At 37.3% G+C, this 14,936-nt stretch overlaps 3 protein-coding genes across 3 annotated transcripts in view; 2 read left to right on the top strand and 1 right to left on the bottom strand.

The window, feature by feature from the left end:
- The first annotated feature begins 144 nt into the window (after window positions 1–144).
- On the top strand, window positions 145–9,307 carry fap (fibroblast activation protein, alpha). Its single transcript, XM_030758454.1, has 26 exons — window positions 145–358; window positions 571–652; window positions 923–1,012; window positions 1,113–1,207; window positions 1,333–1,407; window positions 1,549–1,601; window positions 1,743–1,812; window positions 1,957–2,080; window positions 2,160–2,314; window positions 2,484–2,581; window positions 2,673–2,802; window positions 2,878–2,916; window positions 3,013–3,111; window positions 3,208–3,278; window positions 3,370–3,423; window positions 3,523–3,647; window positions 3,804–3,848; window positions 5,114–5,212; window positions 5,313–5,382; window positions 5,459–5,653; window positions 5,814–5,868; window positions 5,960–6,059; window positions 8,313–8,371; window positions 8,457–8,529; window positions 8,707–8,780; window positions 8,984–9,307. The coding sequence occupies exons 1-26, from the start codon at window positions 356–358 to the stop codon at window positions 9,083–9,085; spliced, it is 2,235 nt and encodes a 744-aa protein (XP_030614314.1). The 5' UTR covers window positions 145–355; the 3' UTR covers window positions 9,086–9,307.
- Window positions 9,308–9,870: 563 nt separating this feature from the next.
- Window positions 9,871–11,704, top strand: gcgb (glucagon b). The gene is given in 5 exon segments (XM_030757642.1): window positions 9,871–9,942; window positions 9,944–9,977; window positions 10,085–10,190; window positions 10,847–11,002; window positions 11,255–11,704. Coding segments are annotated over 5 exon segments (465 nt in total). The 5' UTR covers window positions 9,871–9,885; the 3' UTR covers window positions 11,367–11,704.
- A 2,026-nt stretch (window positions 11,705–13,730) lies between these two features.
- slc4a10b (solute carrier family 4 member 10b) overlaps window positions 13,731–14,936 on the bottom strand; it is a 30,726-nt gene continuing 29,520 nt past the window's right edge. The window contains exon 26 of the mRNA XM_030757637.1: window positions 13,731–14,587. The gene's annotated coding sequence lies outside the window, so the exon portion shown is untranslated. The remainder of the gene's footprint in view (window positions 14,588–14,936) is intronic.

The following is a 14,936-nucleotide window of genomic DNA, read 5'->3' as shown; positions in this document are numbered from 1 at the left end:
ATGAGTTTAAATGACAGGAGCAGATTTTTCCTGCTCTCTTGCTTTGTTGCGGGAATGAATTACGCCCATAGAGAAAAAGCCACTTCCTAATACCAGCAACTTGTGCGCTCTTGGAAAGTTGGGCTGCGGACTTCGAGGAGGCATCTCTGTCGATTCGTCGCGGGAAGAGAAGGAAGCATTCAACTCGAAGCAGGACGGAGCTCCGTCTTCTTACGTGGCTGCATTAGTTTAAAGTTATTGTCGCGAGTGCACGAGTATGTTAACTTGGCTGCGTGCCCAAGAAGTGACTGTAAACTTCACGACAGCTGCCACTGAGGATTATTAAAAAGAGCTTCACGGCGACTTCATCCGCACCATGGTCAGTAATCGGTTTTACCACCAGTATTGGAAAAGGGGAAAATGTTGGAATAACAAAGAAAATATTTTTGTAAAAACGCGGCTACTTACTGTGGGAGTGTGACGCTCACTGTGGAAATAACACGTTACTAAACGATAACTTGCAGCTTCGGCTTGTTTTGTGTGGTTTCAGGGGATGTTTATAGGCTGCAACTTTTGTGTCACCTTTCGCAGGGCTGCAACAAGGTGATGTGGGGGGTGATAGGGGCGGCTGTCGTCATCACGTTAATAACCATCCCAGCAGTTTATTACAGCAGTAAGTTAGAGCTCTGGCTTACTGGCTTTCTTTCTCTTTCTCTTCTGCCAGTGAGAAAATCAAAAGCAGCTTAGACGCTACTTTCAAAGCAGACTCCTTTCCATGTCTGTGCATTTACTATGTGATCGCTTTATCCATGCAAAAAAAGAAAAATAAAAAGCTGTGAATGAACAAAAAATAGCCGCCACACATTTTAGAATTGTGGTATTGTTACATGCCAGCAAATATAAATAAATGAATAAATAATGCAGCATATGTGCATCATTGCAGAATCTGGTGGTAACAAAAGGCCTTTCACCCTTGACGACTACTTTAATGACACTGTTAGATGGAGATCCTACAATTTGTATTGGATATCAGGTAACACTTAACCTCTGCTATACCTTCTTGTGGGTAGCATGAATCTTCACCCTGTATACAAACCTCTTGGAAGCCTGTCTTTTATTCTTTGTTCCTGCAGATAAGGAGTATTTGCATAAAGCAAGAGATGGGAATCTCTTTCTCCACAATGCTGAAACAATGGAGGAGTCGCTGTATTTGAGCAATTCAACCTTTGTAATATGTTTATATTTTAAAATATTTGACTAATGTATCCTGTTATGTATGTTAAAATACTAAATATACTAATCTACTGAATTTTGTAACATATCCAAATGCTTATGCAATCATTTTTATTTTAGGCCCAAGTGGATGCCACAGATTACTTGCTGTCAAATGATCATAAATACATAGCCTTTGAAAGCAATTACACAAAGGTGAGGAGCTCCTGTTGAACTGCATCTCGTTACTTTTGCATCTGTAGTTCTATTTGTGAAGTGCCTTTTTTTTTTTTTTTGTAATTATCTCTGTTAATGAAAAACCTGTAACTAAAGTTTTTTGTGGTTGAAATCCTGCAGAAATGGAGGCATTCATTCACGGCCTCATATTCCATCTATGACAGGGAGAGCTCGTAAGCAGTCCTGCTTTCGTTCCTTTGGTTTTATTAATGAATTTCAGCTCCCAACCATTTAAAACCATTGCATTTAAAAATTCTATGTTTTTCAGTTGGTACATTATCAGCCATATAATGTGTTGTCATATTTCATTCTAGAACTTTTGTTACGCCTGCAAATCTTCCACACGTGCAGTATTTTACCTGGGCACCAACAGGAAACAAATATGTAAGCTTACACCGTGTCATAAAGTAATCTTGTCTCTAGTGACAGCGAATAATATAGCAGCCACTTGCATTTGTTTGAATAAATATTTATACATAATACTTTAGCGGCTGAAATAATCAGAAACTACTACATTTTGTTTTGCAGGCCTATGTTTTAGACTTCAACATTTTTTTCAAATCCCGCGTCACTGCTGATGAAACTGTGCAACTGACACGCAATGGGAAAAAGAATGAGATCCTCAATGGTGTCCCTGACTGGGTGTATGAGGGTCAGTAACATTAGCATTTTCAAAAGTGTCCATCTGTGTGTAAAGAAGATGGTTACTTATTTTTTCCAACAATTTTTAGAGGAGGTGTTTGCATCAAATGGGGCAATATGGTGGTCCTCAACCGGAAAGTTCTTGGCATATGCGGAGTTTAATGATACAGAAGTTCACAAAGTTGAGTACTCTTGGTATGGATCCGATCAATATCCTCAAACAGTAGCCGTTCCATACCCAAAGGTAAGATTATATAACTTTTCAAACATTAAATTACTGGCAAGATATGAACTTTAATATTGATTTAGTATTTTGAATTTCTTTGTACATATCATATGAACGATTATCACATTGTCAAATCTCTTCTTATATATAATTATTCATCACAAATGTTATATTTGTATTTATATAGGCTGGATCAGCCCTTACCAAGGTGAAACTTTTTGTGGTTGATACCACAAACCCATCACAGCCCACACAGGTGTTTGCCCCCACTTCTGTTTCTTCTGGGTCTGTATATTCTTTGGCGTATACCATTGTGTAATCATTTAGTGGAAAACGCAATGTCTTCACGGTTTCTCCTTCTGTTGCCTTTACTCAGTGATCACATTTTGGGCTCAGTGACCTGGGTTTCGGATGAACGCATCGCTGTGCAGTGGCTCACAAGAAGACAGAATTATGTGGTTGTACAGATTTATGACTTTGATGGAAGTCGCTGGAAAGAAAAACAGGTAGCTGTAACTTCTGTGGTGAGGAAATCACGATGATGACCATGCTCTGCTGACTGATATCTTTACTTTCTATAGAAATTTGAACAAACAAGCAAGACTGGCTGGGTCGGCCATGTAAGTTTCCAAAATGATACTACTACTATTACTGATATATGTCTTTAAAACTTTGACTTGATGTATGACTATAACATCTTTTCTTTTTTACTTTAGTATGTCCCCTTGCCTCTTTTCTTTGCTGAAGACAAGCTTAGTTTCTACAAAGTGATGAGTGACACTAATGGTTATAAACACATTCATTATGTGAAAGATGTAAGTATTATCAGTTATCTTTATGCAAAAAGGGTTGTACATTAATTTTAATCATGTCTTTCGTGTTTAGTGACTTACTAAAGGTCTTTTATTAAGGGTAAAGCAACACCTGTTACCTCTGGGAAGTGGGAAGTTATCTACATAAGCAAATTAACCAAAGATGCCATGTGAGTTATGCATTTCTGGAAAAACTGCACAAATCTTAAATATATTTGTAAAACTATACAGACCTGGTCTATGTGAAATTCTTATCTACAGATATTTTGTGAGTAATGAGGATGGAGGAATACCTGTAAAGAGAAATCTCTACAAGTAAGGAATTATTCTTCCCTGTACTCCTTTTTTTTACCAGTTAATATCTATATGTCAACAATAATATAAATGAAATACTGCACTTTTTTTTTTCATCAGGGTTATGATTGGAAACAGCCCTTCTGCCCCCCGATGTCTCACCTGCAACCTGTATAAGGACAGGTGTCAGTACAACTCAGGTTACTTCAGCTTTGACGCCTCTTACTACCGAATGGACTGCTATGGTCAGTTACCCATCCACATTTTCTCTTACTGTAAGCAATAACTCACCCATTTGGTGTAGTGAACATCTGTGAACAACAATCTCCACTGAAGGCATGCAGACAATTTGATGCGTAATACACTTTTATTTGTGTGTATCCTGTTTCTGTTTTAACCAGGACCTGGATTCCCCCTCTACACACTTATGGACAGCAAGGGCTCAGGTGCAGATTCATATACTTGTGAAATGTAACTTTCATGTAGTTACCCCAAACACACTTTTAAAGTCACTGCACTTACACAGTTTAATATTAAAGGATTCAGTTCAGTTCAGTCTTATTTATATAGCATCAAATCACAATAAACAGTTGCCTCAAGGCGCTTTATATTGTAAGGTAAAGACCCTACAATAATTACAGAGAAAACCCTGCCGTGACTGGGTGGGGCTGAAGGGAGAGAGACAGGACAAAAGGCATAGGTCCACTTTTCACAGTGGTCAATTAGGAAGTGCCCATATAAATATTCAGAGATTTTGTTTGCTGCAGTCATTCCTTTGTCCATACAGGCCATTCCATTGTGCTTCCAATGGAATTGATAAGGCATCAAATCTCAAAGTAAAAGGAAGGCTTTAATAGTCCAAAAGTTAGAGAAATTTTAAGTATTTAAGATTATGAATCTCTTTAGTTTTTATCAGCACTCCCAATTTTCTTTTTTGGATTGAATTAGGGCTGATTGTATTGAGGCTAAAGAGTGTTGACTGTGTGTTTTTGTTTCCACTAATGAAGAAAAGAATAAAAAAAGAAAGTAAAAAAAAAAGAAAATGTGCTACAACAACACAAAAATTCACTGAAAGCTCATATGAACTTCAGATTAACTTTAGGCTGAAATAAATCTGTAAACCTGCGCTAGGTGTTGTTGTGGTGTCATACAACTAGCAGACTGAATGCAGTGATCCAAGTTCAAATACTTCTGGCTGGGCCTTTACTTTCTAAGGGGTTGTCGCAACGGATGGAGCCGCATTTTTGATTAGGCACAGATTTTACGCTGGATGCTCTTCCTGACGTAACTCTCCCATTTATCCAGGCTTGGGACCGGAACTGGGCGTACACTAGCTTGCAAACCCCTGAGGGTGGATTTGTGTCGCTTCCCAATCTTAGGAAGCTTTTGTGTGTAAGGAGAATGTAGTCATCACTGCACTGTAAATGCACTGATGAAGCACAGGTTTCTTTTAATTGTGAGGTTTAATTAATGTAATTTGAAACATTTTGTACATAAAGTTATACACAGCTTGGTTTAAATGTGTCACCTCAAGTGCAAGCTCCCAGAAAAAGAAGAGCAGTTAATAAAAATGTTTCAGAGAAGTTAAGGTTCGGAACGCTCTTTCTTACAAATTATAATATAGATATCCACCTTTATGTTGGATTTTGGGACACCACAGTGATTTCCGATATTGCAGCTGTTGTTACGTTGTTGTGTCTTTTTTTTTCAGAGCTCTCCATTCTTCAAGACAACAAGGAGCTGGAAAGTATTCTTTCTGAATTCCAAATGCCAACCATGACATATGGCACCTTAAAGATTGGAGGATTTGGTGAGAAAAATGCGTGTTGAAAGAGCCATCTCAGAAACTGTTGAAGACATACTCTGCTTTTGTTTTTCTTCTTTCACAAATTCCTGTTTTTTGCCAACAGATCTTTGGTATGAAATGATGTTACCGCCCAATTTCAAGAAGTCTAAAAAATATCCCCTTCTTATTGATGTGTGAGTAAACAGTAAGTCAATGCGATAACACTGACATTTGTGGAAGGATATTTGCAATGTTGCTCTCCTCCTGCAGTTACGCCGGCCCGTGCAGTCAGAGTGTGAACTATCGCTTCAAGCTGAACTGGGGCACGTACCTCTCCAGTTCACATGGGATCATCATTGCCAGCTTTGACGGAAGGGGAAGTGGTTACCAAGGGGATGAAATAATGCACTCAATCTATAGACGCCTAGGGACATTTGAAGTGGAAGATCAGATAACAGCAGTGAGGTAAGTCTGTCTAAACTTTCAATCACCTCTGTGATAAGTGTTGCGCTTTAACCGCTGTGCACACATATAAATATCTTCATCTAGATAAATGTCTGGTTTAGCAGTTCTCCAAATATGTTTCTGTTTGTGCCACAGATAATAACTGATCTCTGTGTTTCAGGAAATTCATTGACATGGGCTTTGTTGACAAAGACAGAATAGCGATATGGGGCTGGGTAAGCTCTATGTTGTCCTGCTCTTTCCTGTTTCTTTATCTTCATAATCACTTTTCTGAACTTCGCTAATATAATCTATTCTGATCTTCAGTCATATGGTGGTTATGTAACCTCAATGGCCTTGGGTGCCGGAACTGGACTCTTCAAGTGTGGAATTGCAGTGGCACCAGTAGCCAAGTGGGAATATTATGGTGGGTGAATATACATAAATAGCCTGCTATATATATATATATATATATATATATATATATATACATATATATATCACTTCATTAGGTACTCCTGAGAGTATGAGGTTGGATCTCCTTTTGCCTTCAGAACTGCCTTATTTCTTTGTGGCATAGATTCAACAAGATGTTGGAAACATTCCTCAGAGTTTTAGTCCATATTGACATGACAGTTTCACACAGCTGCTGCAGATTTGTTGGCTACACATCCATGATGAAAATCTCCTGTTCCACCACATCCCAAAGGTGCTCTATTGGATTGAGATCTGGTGACTGTGGCAGCCATCCAATACAGTGAACTCACTGTCATGTTCAATAAACCAGTTTGAGAAAGAACTATTGCTAATTTCTACTGAGTTTTGTGACATGGTGCTTTATCCTGGTAGAAGCAGCCATCAGATGACAGGTACACTGCGGTCATAAGAAGATGGACGTGATCAGCAACAATACTCAGATAGGCTGTGGTATCTAAATGATGCTCAGTTGGTGCTAAGAGGCCTAAAGTGTACCAAGAAAGTATCTCCACACCATTACACCATCACCAACAACTTGAACCATTGATTCAAGGCAGGATGGATCCCTGCTTTCATGTTTACATCAAATTCTGACTCTACCATCTGAATGTTGCAGCAGAAATTGAGACTCGTCAGGCCAGGCAACAATTTTCCAATCTTCAGTTGCTCAATTTTGGTGAGCCTGTATGAATTGTAGCCTCAGTCTGCTGTTCTTAGCTGAAAGTGTGGTCTTCTGCTGCTGTAGTCCATCTGCTTCAAGGTTCGATGTGTCGCGCATTCAAAGATGCTCTTCTGCATACCTTGGTTAAGTGGCTATCTGAGCTACTTTTGCCTTTCTATCAGCTCAAAACACTCTGGCCATTCTCTTTTTGACCTCTGGCATCAACAAGGCATTTAAACCAAGAGAACTCTCGCTGACTGCATATTTGGATCATACCATGTTCAAAGTCATTTTATTTCCACATGAACTTCAGCACCTCATTCTAACCATGTCTGTATGTGTAAATGCACGTAGTTGGGTTGCAGCCACGTGATTGGCTTATTGTTTATATATCTGCTAACGAGAAGTTGAACAGGTGTGTCCAGTGAGTGTAATTCTAAAGGCTGCTCTGAGAGTGTTGGTTTCCTCTTTTGTTCTAATGCCTTCACTGTATATAAGCTGTATTTTAACAGTGTTTGTGTCGTATTTGATACACGAGTTTCCTCTGCATCTTCAACATGATCAATATTTTCCTCCTGAATGGGGCTAAGGGCAGCAATTTTTAAAAAGCCTTCAACGCACAGATAAGGCACGTTACTGCATTCAGGAGTGAGTCAGTATTTCTTTTCTTTGTGAGTGTTAAGTGGACTGCAGCTACTCAAAAGTCCTTAATATTCAAAATCTTTTTTGTTATTAAAGTCAAATGATGAAAATGTTTGTATCAGTTATGAAAGTGCAGGTTTGTAGAATAGTGCTTTCTGAAAATCCTCCACCATGCTTTAAAGGATGCAGTCTGAAAAGCAATCATTTTGATTGTTCAGATGAACTGACAAAGTTTTTTATATATATATATATATATATATATATATATATATATATATATATATATATATATATATAAACCTGCTATTGTTGTTGTTGTTGTTGCAACCACTGCACTGTGAGGCAAAACATAAAGCCAGTAGAAGTCCAACGAGCAGCTCATTTTCGAGCAATGAATATTTTCTGCTCACTATTTAATAAGTCAGGTTTTATGAGGTTAAAGCAATGGCCTAACAATATCTGAATTTATGTCAGTGTCCGTTCAACAAAATAAGAAAGGTGGTTTTTTTTTCTTTTTCTTTTCTTGGGCGTATTATTGAACCCTGAGCTTCTGGCCACAAGCAGAGATAAGGAATGTGCTTGTGATCACACCTCTTTGTAACTCCACGCTTCCACATTTTTGTCCCATTCAGACTTGAATGTCTTCAGATCAACAAACTTTACACAGTTTAAGTTACTTTGCGCAACTCCCTCTGTAGCCAGAAAAAGCTTTCCACTACCCAACACCTGTATACAGACTCTGCACTAAAGTCAGTGGAGTTCACCTTTAAAATTTCTTAGAATTTATAATATATTGTGCTCAAAATCCTTTTCCTTTCATATGTTAAATAAGTGATTTAAGTTTGTGTTTCCATTGTATACAGTGCACTTTTGTGGTGTTTACTGAGTTTTCTTTTACAGATGCAGTTTACACTGAACGCTACATGGGCAAGCCGACGGAGAATTCAGACTCCTACAAAGTAAATATTACTCAAATCATCAGTGTGACTAAGTAAAGGCACCCTTCTGACCTGACACACCGGTTGTAATCCTGTTATTTTCTAGAACTCCACAGTGACATCCAGAGCAAAGAACTTCAAAACTGTTGACTATCTGTTGGTCCACGGCACAGCGGATGGTACGTTCTGTTACTTCTTTCAGTCATTTCTGTTTCTGATAAGACCTGAACATGTGGTAGCCTTTTTACTCTTTGGGGTTCCAGGTAACACAGTAAGCCCTGCACAAATAGACTCTGTTTGCCTTGATAGACACTTGAGCTTTCAGTCACGTAGTAAAAGCACCGTCTTTCCCGTAGACAATGTCCATTTCCAGCAGGCTGCACAGATCTCCAGAGCTCTGGTGGATGAGCAAGTGGACTTCGAGGTGATGGTAAATATTGGCTTAGGGAAGTGAGGCTAATATTGGCCATGATGGTGTTGATATAATGAAGATTTCAAATGAAAAGAAAAACATGGATTATTATAAGCAAAGTTAAATCTAAAATAAGTGTGATTTAAAATATGTGTGTGTGATGCAACATGGAATTCATTTATAGAGTCTGTGCGCTAATCATATTCTGGTATTACTTTCAGTGGTACACTGACAAGGACCATAGTCTCAGCGGATCAGCCTTCCATCATATATACACGCTCATGAGTCACTTCCTGCAGAAATGCCTCCTTAGTCCCAAATAGATGTGCTGTTACCAAAGTTTCTTTTTCTAATAAATTTTTTAATGTGCAGTTTTTTTTATTTTTTTATTTTACTGATATTCTGGAAGTCAGGTGGACTTTTTATGTGCAACAAATATTGGATTGCTCATGAAAACAAGAATTTGTATTTTATGTGGAATTTTGCCAAAATATGTGATCTGCAAAGACACAAGTCTTAGCATGCATTTATAGATAAAAAGATTTTGTGTATGTGTGTGTGTGTAAGCATATATTAGCTATATTGCACTGCACTGATTTGTTGCAAAGTGGAGTCATTTGTGTTATAAAAATATTCTGATGAAGGTCAAATAAATTTTCTTTTGACACTTAGCTGTTTCTTTGCTTTATTTTTTTTATTTTTTTAAATAAAAATTTTTTTTTTAAATATTAATTGAATCCCTTATTAAGCCAAAAGAGAGTTACTGATATCCTGACTGTTCAAATGTGCAAATCAAATTCAAATGGAAAAAAAAAACACCCAGACATTACGGTATATATCCAAAATGACCAACTGAGATGAATTCAATCTGTGGGCATGGATTTATTTGCCAGGGTAGAGGTTGTGTTTAATTTAGACCACTAAAGCAGTTCGCAACCCAGCTGTTATTTTTTTGTATTCTTTTTTTAAACCAAAGTCAAATACATTCAGGGGAACAAGGCGGAAGCTGACTAATGGATTGAAAGTAACAGATGATTTGCTAAGGTTTCTGTGATGGGGAAGTCACCTGGGAGAGTGTGCCTCAGCTCCCGTATATAAAGGCTGAGTGGATCAAGAGGGGACCATGAAGCAGCTCCAGAAGCCAGACAGAAGAAGGACACCGTTTAAGACACACTGCCGTCCCCTCTCTCGTACGCTCAACAGAAAGAAGCACAGGTGAGAAGTTTTTGCACCTCTTTCTAAAATGTAGAATATCTCATCAAATTTTCTTAAATGGATTTTTGCCGTCACTCTTTATACATATTTCTTTTTATATTTTTCAGAGGCTCAAACAATGAATAGTGCTCACGCTTTAGTTGGACTCCTGCTCCTCATCATCGTCCAAAGCAGCTGGCAAGTTCCTGACCAGGACACAGACCGACACTCTCTGTAAGACCAACTTTCAATATTATTATATTTCAGTTTTTATTATTAATAATCCCATGTGTTGTATTAATGGAGTAGTTGTTGGCATAATGGGAAAATTATCCACAGTGCTGATAGTCCATATGCAATTTATAATTAAATCAGATTTAAAGAATTTGTTGACAAACATTTAATGGTATACACAGTTAAGCATGTCATGTTTTTGATTAATACACTTATTAATTATATGTTAATGTCTTTATTGTAGAATGTTTTATTTATATATATATATATATATATATATATATATATATATATATATATATATATATATATATATATATATATATATATAATCATTATATAACAGTGTAATGATATCATCATTACACTGTTAGAGGGTCATATTGTGGTTTCATGAAAAAAAAAAAAAGCTGCTAGCATATGTTAAAACTACTATAGCTGAAGTATTGAATAGTCAAATAGTCACTGAATTTTGTCAGCATTCCAGTTGTAACTCCAGATTTATGAGTAGTATGAAATATGGAGATGGACAGATGCAGGATAGTTTTCCTGGAAGAAGCAGAAGATTCCAAGCTGGGGCATAAAAACAGGAGGTGACAGATGGTGAGCGTGTGTCAGCTCTGCTCACTTATTTTTGTTGTGCGTCTCTTTTTCAGGCTGTTGAATGAAAACTCCATCCTCAACGAACCCACTGAGATCCAAAATATGAAGAGACACTCAGAGGGAACATTTTCCAATGACTACAGCAAATACCTGGAGACAAGAAGAGCACAAGACTTTGTCCAGTGGCTGAAAAACTCAAAAAGGAATGGGTGAGTACAATTGTTTCTTTAAAAAAAAGAATCAGATTTGTAACATTTTTTTGAAAGACACAAGCATTAAGTAATGTATTTATTTTCAAGACTGCCGTATGCCTTTAGTTTTTGGTCTGTGATTCCAACATAAATCAAAATGATCCCGGATCATGTTCACTGTAGCAATGTAAATCTTTTTTTTTCTGTTTTTTTGGTAATACTAAATACTATACCACAGTTAAATTTTCAGCTATTGTGACTTCTCCACAGAAGACGCCATGCAGACGGCACCTATACCAGCGATGTGAGTTCCTACCTGCAGGACCAGGCAGCTAAGGAGTTTGTGTCCTGGCTGAAGACCGGCCGAGGGAGGAGAGATTGAAGAGATCCATCTGTTGCCGTTTCCAAAAATAATGCAACTATTCTTATTGACTCTGTGCCATTATGTTTTGCGATCTGTACTAGACTTTTTTTCTTGGTAAGACTATTAAATACACCTCACAAGAAGCCCTGTTGGCCTTAAATGGTTGAAGGAAATGTTCAAATGCAAGAACGTTGCAGTATGTGTCAGATGGCTCTCAATCATAAATGCTGTGTGAATTTTTATCAAGCATTCACATCATGATTCATTTTCTTTTCACATTTCATGTTTTGACATTTTCTTCCCCCTTCTTTTCTAAAATCACATTATTGGTTTACACGTAAGGTTTATTAATTACATCTGTCAATAGTCTTAATACTTTTTACTTATTATTCAGAAAAATTATATTTAGTTTTCAATAAAGAAATGTGTACAATCCATGGGTTCCTTTTTATGTAATTAAGTCTTAGCATGAGATCTACAGCTCTGGGAATATATGAAAACTGTGCTTTAGACAAAGGTTTTATTAATGTTATCAAAAACAGAAGAAAAATAGTGTGGTCATTTTAATCTAAAAGCACCTTTCTTATGTGGCTGATTAGTAAACCAGTTATATATAAGCACCACTGAGTATTTTGACCCAATAATATAGTCACTGACTAAAAAATGTGATTTGACAGCTTGCACCACTGTCACGTTCTCTTAATCCTTGTGTTTATGGAGGTAGAGCAAAAATCAATGAACACATTACTCCACAGGGAGAAATGAGCTGGTGGATTTTTACCAGGTAACATGATGATGTGTCACCTGTCAGCTGCTCACTGGAGAAGGATTTCCGAGCGATGCTCAAACTGCACACCAAGGAGGGTTATGCTAAATGAAAGGGAGTCATGTCAATCAACTAAGTACCTCGTTGGGAGAAATGACTGGGTCGACACTCTTGAGTTCCTCCTGGCACTGAGACAAAACAGTAATTCGCATGAGCCAGCAGCTTGACACGCTTTGGGATAGGCCACCTCTCTAAGCTGTCATCTGTAGCACATCAAACCATCTGCTGATTACAGAAATCCTCTGCCCATTCCAGTCTACTTGTAAGCCAAAATTTATGGAGGTTAAAAATGGGCAGTTGTTCTTAGCACCACTGATACTGGATGTGCCTACCCTATCATTTCGATTCAAAGTGCTACGTGCAGCAGCCTCTCATGACTGAACAGTTGATCTGCCATGGGATTTAAGACTAAAAAATCTCATTGTGGTTAGAATATTCAAATCCATCTGTCCTCTACCATCTTGTTATATCAATATATACTATAAGTGGAAGAAGATGATGGATGAAAGTGTATGTATACATGTGTTTATATATTTGTATGTATGTATATAGACATACTTATTTATTAATACCTCATATTATTATGTATTGTTACTATGTTTTATTAATATTCTCTATTATCAGTGTTGTGATACCAATATTAGTCTAAATATATTGGCATATACCCACAAAACATTTAGTGGCAATGTATTGTTGATATAGTTCTAATAATACTAAGTAATTCATTAATCATAATATTATTATCATTTACAATGACTAATTTATAGCTACATGTAATGTATTCCCCTCCATGAATTCCCACCTTATTGTGATGGAGGGCTTTGTGTGTCCTAGTGATTCCAGGAGCTGCAGTACCAGTCAAACGTTTGGACACACGCTTGACTGGTACTGTATGTTGTTGGGGACAATTTGCCCCTGGTAGGATCTTCCAAGACAGACTGGTCCTAGGTGAAGGGCCAGAGTAAGTGTGATTCACAAAACCTTTACAAAAATGTCAACAATGGACCATGTTATCTCGCCCAGGGTTACACCCTGGAGCCAGTTCTGGGGGAGGGGTTCATCAGCAAGCGTCTCATGGTCGGGTCTTAGCCCATGGGGACCAGCCAGGCTCAGCCAGAATGAGCCACATGGACCAGCCTTACTATGGACGCACCACCCGACTCGCAGGAGGGGCCGTCACGCACAGCAAAATACTCACTACTTGAAATTACTCGCAGTATCATTATTTCTTCTTTCCCATATATTCTATTAGTAAGTATTTGTACGTAGGTAAATTTAATTATGTTGTAAGTTAAGATAAAATACACAGAAATTCCATTCATTCTAGGAGAATTACACCCTTAGTCACAGGCCATATTATAAGTTGCTGTTCTCAAACCAGTGATAAAAATGTACTGTGAGCTTTTGAGATTATTCAGTGTTTAATGCATCAAATAGAGGATCCTGACTCTCTAATGTTTGCCTGACTGAACTAAATCAAAAATGATAAACAGAGTTGTTGGTTTGCTTGCAATAATTAGTACGAGTGTATCTTTGATGATGACAAGACAAGCAAGAATGCTCATAGAAATTTATTAAATTTAGTACACTGACAAGATATACTTAACAAAATTACTTTGTTTTTTAAAAATCAAGTCATCCCCAATTTTTCATTGAAATGTTGAAATGTAACAATAGATGGTTAAATGCCTTCAAACTTAATAATTCAGAAAACTTTATACAAACAACAACAGAGGATATTTGAATAAAATGTACATTTACAATAAAAGCAATACCCACACACACACTCCAGAAAGCAAAATACTTAAAGTTGTTGTTAGGCTACCATGTACAGTACCAGTCAAAATTTGGACACACAAATTCATATGAATGGGTGAGTGTGTCCAAACTGCTGACTGGTACTGTATTTTGTAGAGAACACAAAACAAATATAAAATAAATACCACAAAATAAATGACTATATAAATATAGCTAAATAATTTCTCATATAAATAATTACCATTTTGGCAGAAAGAGCTATTGCATTTGGTTCCTCGGAGATGTAGTCAGAATCATAAAATTCAAAATGGTCCCAGTCCAAAAACAGCCATCAGAAACGTGTGTTTCTGAGGTTTACATTCAGTAAATCCATACAGTATCTACAGTTTGACATTAACACCAAGAGAAGCTCAGACAGCAGGTTTTATTGGTTCATAAAGAGAAAGACTATGACACATCAGATAATACAGTTATTTACTTACACACAGAGATTTACCAAACTAAACTTAAAGGATTGATGAGCTGCAGCACACAATGCAGATTTGTTTGAAAACACACAGAGGGAACAATGACAAAGACTCAGGACGCGCTCCACACTGTCCTCCGTCTCCTCCAGCTTGCATTTCTCCTCTTGAACTCTACTTGTGGAGAAATACTGAGAGTGGTGTGATTTTCAGAATCAAAAAAGAAAGGTTTTTAAAAATTAGTATATATAGTAAATATGCATGTTACTCATTTTTAAAGGGACATTTTACAACAAACTAAAATGTACATATTCATTTTCTGTGGCTTGTGGTGCGATTTATTCATCAAAATATTACTGACTGCCACTCTAGAGGTCTAGCCAACATCAATTCTCTTTGGCTTTGACATGTTTGCACACTCTGTGCTTATATTGTTAGCAGGTGAGGAACTGTCATGTGTTTTCTAACTTGGTGGTCTTTTTGCATCAAAGTCCTGAGGGGTCCCAGATCCATGTGTCCTTTTTTGTTTTTTGACAATCA

The sequence above is a fragment of the Archocentrus centrarchus genome, chromosome 21, assembly GCF_007364275.1.
Source record: "Archocentrus centrarchus isolate MPI-CPG fArcCen1 chromosome 21, fArcCen1, whole genome shotgun sequence".
NCBI classification, from domain to species: domain Eukaryota; kingdom Metazoa; phylum Chordata; class Actinopteri; order Cichliformes; family Cichlidae; genus Archocentrus; species Archocentrus centrarchus.
This window is presented reverse-complemented; position numbering and strand designations above follow the sequence as displayed.